Source organism: Kogia breviceps, chromosome 1 (assembly GCF_026419965.1).
Source record: "Kogia breviceps isolate mKogBre1 chromosome 1, mKogBre1 haplotype 1, whole genome shotgun sequence".
Lineage (NCBI taxonomy): Eukaryota > Metazoa > Chordata > Mammalia > Artiodactyla > Physeteridae > Kogia > Kogia breviceps.
The window spans coordinates 202029488-202036810 of NC_081310.1; the positions used below are offsets into that span (position 1 = coordinate 202029488).

At 69.0% G+C, this 7323-nt stretch overlaps 1 protein-coding gene across 1 annotated transcript; it reads right to left on the reverse strand.

Moving 5' to 3' along the window:
• Nucleotides 1–287: 287 nt before the first annotated feature.
• Nucleotides 288–4006, reverse strand: SCNN1D (sodium channel epithelial 1 subunit delta). Its single transcript, XM_059040345.2, is given in 14 exon segments — nucleotides 288–614; nucleotides 695–851; nucleotides 967–1157; nucleotides 1243–1325; nucleotides 1414–1535; nucleotides 1736–1833; nucleotides 1944–1991; nucleotides 1993–2064; nucleotides 2067–2109; nucleotides 2177–2269; nucleotides 2446–2919; nucleotides 3487–3536; nucleotides 3538–3677; nucleotides 3680–4006. Coding segments are annotated over 14 exon segments (2184 nt in total). The 5' UTR covers nucleotides 3966–4006.
• Nucleotides 4007–7323: the final 3317 nt, after the last annotated feature.

Consider the following 7323-nt stretch of genomic DNA (forward strand, 5'->3'; position numbering starts at 1 on the left):
GAGGATCCTGAGTGGTGGGGACACGCCCCTGCTCCCTGCCCCGGGCCTCCCTGAGACCTGCGAGGTCACTGCCAGGCAGGCAGCTGCACTAAGGAAGGCCCCAGGTGCTGGCGCCTGGTGCCTGCCCGCCCTCGGGCTCCGGTGCCGCTGCTTCTTGGGCCCCCGGGTTTGGCTCGGCTGGTGGGGGTGCGGGCCTGTGGGGCAGGACTGGCCGGCCCTGGGCAGCCGGGAGAGCCCACTGCTGCCACAGCTCCCAGGGTCAGGCCACTCGCAGGCTGGTTCAGGTGTCAGGAGTTTCCGGGGCCCATACCGGGCTGACCTCCAGCCAAGACCCCTGCCGGAGGCCCTGCAACATCATGGGAGGTGGAGCTGGGCCCCCGGGCGTTCGACGTCATGCCTGCAGCTACCCGGCCACCAGCCGGCCTCTGGCTTGGAGCGGGCACCCCCGTGGCTGCCCTGGGCTGGCCCCGAGCCCCGCGGAGCTGGCGGCAGCACTGCAGCAGGGCGAGGGCTGCGGCGTCCAGCAGCAGCTCCAGCACCTCCACGACCGAGAGGACGCGAGAGCCGAACCACAGGCTCCAGAGGCTGCCCGTGGCTGAAAGCAGCTGCGGCACCTGTGGGCGTCGTGGGCGGTGGGCGGTATGCCCTGGGCGCCAGCCCTGCCCCACCCCCGCTGCTAGGCCCGGTGGCTCACCGAGTAGACGGGTGTCCTCGTCCACCGTCCACCGTCCACCGTGCGGTAGTTTAGCTCCTGGTAGAAGATGTTCACCTTGGCCAGGTTGCTCCCAGGGCGGGGCGCAGGTGAGAGGGGCGGGGCCCTGGACCTGCTGGTGGGGCCCTCCCTGGGGGTGCTGGAGGGCGAGGATGGCAGGGGAGCGGCCAGGACGTGACCTCAGCAGGAGGGGGCTGCACCCACCTGGGGCTCGGGCTCGGGGGCCTGGCCTGCCCTGCACACACAAGGCTCACTGTGGCCGCGGCTCCTCCCCGGGCGCTGCGGGGCAGTGTGAGGGCAGGGCCTCGGGGACACAGGTCAGTCCGGGGAGGGCTCTCTGCCCATGAGGCCCCACTGCGAGCCCGCCCCTCCCCCTGCTTCCGGGACTCACGGCTGACCTGGAGGAAGGCCGGCTGGAGGTCCCCGCGGAGAGCCTGCACAAAGACTCCCTGGGAGAGACAGACCCCGGCACACCCCTGCGAGGTGCCTGCGAGGTGCCTCCGGGTGGACCCCACCCCAGCACTCCCCACTCCCCTGCAAGGCTGGGGACAGCGGGAGGCGCAGGGGAGCCGGTGGATCTCCAGGTCCTCGCAGAGGCGGTGGAAGCAGCGACCTGGGGAGGCAGTCACAGGTGAACCTGCTAGAAGTGACCCAGGGGCGGTGGGGAGGTTTGCCCTTGACGGGGCAGCCTGGGACTCTGCCCCCCGCAGCCCACGCAGGCCGGCGGGGTGTGGGGCTACCCCCGGCCGGCTGCCGCACGGAGAAGCAGCCGCAGGAGTGGGTCTCCACCGTCAGTGGCTGGAGGCAGGAGACCAGGCAGCCCGGGGGAACAGCGGGGACTGGAGCTGTGGGTCCAGGACCGCCGCCCCTCTCCGGAGCCTGCCTGCCTGCCGCCCGCCCCCCTCCCTCCCACTGGCCTGTCCGCCCCCCCAGCTCCCCCTCCTTGCCTCAGCCCCCCCCACTCCTGAACCCCCTCCCTGGGCCCCTCCCCGCACCTTCATGCCCCCCACGCCCTGCCTCACCTGCCTGGTGCAGGAGGTGTTGTACAGTAGCTGCACGTCCACGCCCCCCGTGCGATCTGTGCAGTGCCCACAGGGGCTCCCGAGCCGGTGCACCTTGTCCTGGTGGGGGGTGTGTGTGTGTGTGGCTCAGTTCTGCCGCCCTGGCCTGGAGCCCCTGAGGCCCCAGGTTTGGGCACGGAGCCCAGCGGCCTTGAGGCTGGGCGGCCCACCTCTCGGCTGCCGACGGTGGTCTTAGTCCCTGGCCGGACGCTGAAGCCCCCGGTGCTCCAGGAAGGGCGTGTGGTCACGCGTGTGGCTCAGGACCTTGATGCCGGCCTCCGTGGACAGCAGAGAGGGAGATGCTGCTGCTGCCCTGCCCCGAGGGCCAGGCTGATCCTGGGGAGGCCGGGGGTAAGGCCAGGCCGGCCTGGACACCCCGCCCACGCCCGGCCCGGGCTGGCACTCAGCGTGGGTGATGCCAGGGTGCTGCGCGGCCCAGACACCGTTGAAGGTGTAGCAGCTGCCGTAGCTGGGGTGATGGGAGGTCTGGAAGTGTCTGGAACCAGTGGCCACGCTTAGACCCGCACATGCCCCCGACCCATCACCCTGTTGCATGCAGCCCCGGGGTTGCAGGCAGGGGACCACAGCCGCCTTATCTCTGGAGGGAGCCGTGAGGCTGACAGACCACTGCATGGGCCGTGCCGGGGCGAGCAGCCACCCGCCTGCGCTCACCGGGCCTGGCGGTCCTGGCCGTCGTAGCGGCAGGAGAAGACGAAGTGTCTGCCACGGCTGTGGTGGCTGTCCTCGTGGGCAGTGGGCAGCAGGGCCAGAACGTTCACGCAGTGGAAGCGCTACGACTCCCGGGCGGCCGCCACGCCAGAGGAGTAGGCCTGCTGGATGCAGTCGCCACTGGCGTTGTTACGTTGGGCAGCACAGGGGCAGCGCGGGGCTCCGACCTGCCGCGTCCCATGCAGACCTCCCAGGGCTGGGACACTCACCAGTTTGCAGCCCACTCTGTTCTGGTCCCCCAGGGGGCTCAGCCTCGGGAGGCGGATCCCGCGGTCTAGCTGGAAGGCGGGCTCGGGGCCCGGGGCCGAGGCCCCAGGGGCGTCCACGCTCTCACTGAAGTTGAACCCACACAGGGAGTAGATGTTCTCCCAGGTAAAGTCGTCCAGCACCCGCAGTGGGCGGCGGGCTGGGTGCGGCCTGGGGACAGGGCCAGGGTTGGGGGCAGCGGAGTCAGAGCCAGGCCCCGAGTCCCCACGACAGCCACGCGCACTGCTGGGAGAGCCACGCTGGTCCCCATAGCAGTGACCTGGGTGTCGCGGAGAGCAGAGCCGCCCCCATCCCCCGCCATCCTCAGAAGCCTAGGAGGGGGTTCTGAATCGGGAGCCGGGGCTGCAAAGGGAAGTCAGATCCCCGGCCTGCCTGCCCCGCCCACCGTGGACCCCGCCGCCCCCCCCACCTGGAGTGTTGCCCTGCTCCCTTCTCCAGGGGCCTGCCCATCTGGCAACTCCCCCGTCCCCCCTCCCCTTCCCCTCCTCTCTCCCTCCCCCTTCCCCCCTCCCCCTCCCCCTTCCCCCCCTCCCCCTCTCTGGGCTGCCCAGCGGCTCAGTGTCCCTCCAGGGTGTCAGTGGTCACACCAAGGTTCCTCTGGCTCTTCTTGCCCTTTAGCTCCCGGGGCACAGGGCTGGGGAAGGCAAGTCGTCCATGATGGGGGCTCCCGCTGTGACCGCACCTGGGAGGGGCGCCCGAGCTGGCCGCAGCCCTCACCGGTGTGGGCCCACGTCGCACGGGGTGACCGACGGAAAGAGCTGGCGCTGCGCCCCGCCCCGAGCGCACGGACACCGTCGTGATGACCGGGTAGCACCAGTGCTGTTCAAAGAGGAGTCTGAGCTGCCGGCAGAGCACGCCCAGGGCCCCCACGGGCGGCAGCGCCCAGGACGCAGTCTGGAGGCTGTCTGGCTGGAGCAGACCAGGCGGACGGTGCCGTGGATGGTGGCGTTGGTGCAGAAGGTGGCGAGCAGCTCCCTGAACGAGGCGTGCAGTTCTACCAGCCTCTCCCCATGCTCCTCCTCGGGCGGGGGCAGTGGTGGCGATGGCGGCAGCTGCGGGCGTGTCCGGGTCCCCGGCCCCCCACCAGCTGCTTGGGCCATGGCTCCAGCCTGAATCTCAGAAGCGAGCCTCAGTGGGGTCCCAGCCCACCGTCCGGTCTGACCCCACCCAGGTGTCCCCACCCAGGGCCATGCCATCGACTTCCATTCTCTGTCCCTGGGAGCTCCCGGGGCCGTGGCGTCCCTCAGACGCCAGTGGCCCAGCCCGGCCTGCTGATGCTTAAGAGAGGCCCCATCAGAAGCTGGCTCACGCTTGGGGCCGACGCCGTGGCCCTCCCGTGACGACCGGCAGCGCACCAGGCGCCTCTGCGTGTGTGGCTTATCATGGCCAGAGCCGAGCCTGGGCAGCGGGGCAGGGACAGCGGCGGACACAGTGTTCAGGCCACACCTGGTCTTGTTTGCAGGCAGGCGCGAGGCTGGGTGGGTCTCTGCTGCCATCTGCCAAGTGGGGCAGGGGCCTCTGGTGAGGGACAGCCAGGTGACCTGCTCAGGTTGGGCCTGGAGCCCAGTGCTGGGGATTGACGGGACACTGGGCCTCAACGGCCTCCACCAACCCTCAGCGGCCAGCATGGCCACCTGGACTGGGGCCGATGGAGCCAGGCAGGTCTGGCCACATCTGGGCCAAGGGTCAGGCCTGTAGAGTGGTGGGCACTGCTGGCCTGGGGTGGGGCGGCATCCACCGAGCTGAATCCCCAGGGACGCTCCATTCGTGGGCCTCGGGCTTCCGGAGAAGTGGGCAGCAGGCTGATGGGCCGGACGTGGTGGGGACCCGAGGCCGGCCTGGCCCCCATTCACACCCGGAGGCTCCAGCGTCCCAGGACCTAGGTCCCCCAGCGCGCAGGGCCGTGGAGCCCTGACCAGGTCAAGCCTGCCGGTCTGGGACATGCACTGAGTCACTGCCCGGGCCTCCTGCGGTCTTCGCACAATGTCCCCATCTTGGTCTGAATCATTAGACCTCTCACACTTGGGGTGTAGCCCCCTGGGTTCTGGCCCCTCCAGCCAATGGGGCCTGGGCTGGCGCTTGGGGAGGGGGCTGAGCCAGAGGAAGGGCCTGGTGCATTCAGCTGGCACGTGGTGGGCTGGACACCCAAGCGCCAGCCAGCTGTGTGGGGCCCAGGCCTTGGGTTTGTGGAGGTGGCCTGGCCAGGGGCATGTGCCAGCATGGGGTGCTGATGGTGGGTCCCACACGGGACAGAGCACTGCCCACACGTGTGTCCTGTGATCACACCGAGCCCTCACAGGGAAGGCAGGACCCTCAGCCCTGTGATACTGGCGAGGCAAAAGGGGCTCCAGAAGGTTCTTTCGGACTCCGTACCGGCCGCCTTCCCACCCCAGCCGGAGCTGGCGGGGCAGGAGGAGGGTGGCTCTGGAGACTCAGGCACCTCCAGGGCTTCCTGAGACGGGGGGCCGGGTCCCGACACTAGGGAGGATGCGCTGGGGCGAGCGCGGGCACCGCGGGTCCCCAACGCCTCGGCCGTGGCAGGAACAGGGGTGCATGGCCCCTTCATGCGGCACACGCACGCACGCACACGTGCACAGACGCACACTCCTCTCACACGCAGCAAGCCCTCTGTCAGTGGGGGTGGCGTGATGAAGGTGTGGACGGGGGCCCCCCCACCTCAGGCAGCGGAGACCCCGAGAGATGGCCTGCCCCAACGGCCCTCGCCACAGGCCACCTCAGGCGCCCCTGGGACCTCGAGGCTGGAGCCTCCCTGTGTGGGTGCCTCCAACCTCCAGTGCTGGGTGGCTGCAACAGTGGCGACAGTGGCGGTGCTGGTGGTGGTTCTAGCAGGTGACGAGGCAGGCCGTGGCCCGACGCTGGCCAGGCAGCCTCCTATTTATAACTGGCTGGGCGTGGGGCGTGGCCCCACCAGCCCCAGGCTGGGGGCAGTCACACCTGCTCTGGTCCTGGAAGGGGAAGCCTCTGGCTGCAGGCACTGGCGTCCTTCCCCGGGGGAAGCTTTCCTGCCTGGGTTCCTGGAGCCAGGCCTGGGGCCCTGGCGCTGGCTGGGGTGAGGGGCCCTAGGTTTCTTGAGGGTGCGGAGGGACCCTGCTGCAGCAGACCCTGCATGCCCCCTCCCCTGTCCACTCGCCTCCACCTGCCAGGCCTGTGACCACAGGTGTTTGTGGCCAAGGGTCACTGGGCAGGGGCCTCCATTCCCAGAACACAGGGGTCCCCCAGGGCTGGCTGCCTGCCCCGGGACAGGCGCAGACTGTGGGGAGGAGCTGGGGCCTGGGTGGGAGATGGCGCCCACAGCTCAGCCTCCCAGGAGATACTAGGACCACGCACCACCCACGAAGATGGCACATCATCTCGGATGCTGAAACCCTCGGCCTCAGTGTGGTTGCATGAGGCCAGCCAGTGTGCTGAAGGCAGGACAGCCCCAGGGTGACACGCTGGGGGACCCAACATGGCTCTAGGATGACCACGAGGCCTCACCATCCCAAATGACCGGACCCTCAGCCTGGTCCCAGGCTTGAGGGGTCGGCTCAGGCCCTCTGCCCCTCTCCACACAGGCTCTGGGTTCCTGACACCCCACCCCAAATTGGTGCTGAGGACCCGGGCTGAGATGAGGGAGGAAGCCCCCACCTCCACCAGGCCCTTCTGGTGGGGCCTTGGCTCTGAGGAGGTGTGAGGTCACCAGCCTTGTGGCTTTGGAAGGAGGCAGATGGCCACAGGGGACCTCTGGGAGAGGGAAGTCACGCTTGGGGAAGAGCTGGCCCTGGACTCATCTGAGCGTGAGTGCGAATCACAGCTTTGTCACTCATCGGCTGTGTGACGTTGCCCAAGTTACTCAACCTCTCTGAGCCCGTTTCCTCAAGTACAAAGTGGGACTGAGTTTTCTCGAGGCTCAGAGGTGAGACCAACTGATGTTACTGGGCCAGTGTCAGAGCCCCTCCTTCCTCCTCCTGAGGAGGCCACCCCAGAGCCTGCCTTTGGGAGGGCAGAGACACAGAGACTGCGTCCAGAGGCAGCGAGGCCAGCAGCCCCCTCCTCCTTTCTGGGTCCATCCCCTCGCCTGCCTCAGCAGGCCTCTACAGTCCCCAGAGGAGCAGGAGGTGCTGGCTGGGGCAGGACAGGGCTTCCCCAGCTCCCAGCACAACATGGGCCCATGTGGACCCTCCTTGACGGCTGTATGTTGAAAGGATTAGAGAAGGGACAGGCGGAGGGCCCCCGTCCCCCGCCCTCTCCCCAGAAGGATGGCTAGCCCTAGCCTGCTGAGCACGGCCCCAGTGGTCCTTCAAGTGGTGGCCTTCACCAAGGCTGGGCCTAGAGGCACCAAGGCGTCCCCTTGTGGGCTGGGGCTGCCCTGCAGACTGCCGGTGCCTGGGCTCCACTTTCACGCCTGTGGGTACCCCACCCTCAGGGACAGCTCAGAGTTGGCCCTGGGGGAATTCCGGTGCAACAGACGTGAAGCCCATGGGCTCTGCACGTGTGTGTAGGATTCCTGGGGGGTGGGCAGGTGGGGGCATCCTCCCTGCCCTGGCGCTGGAC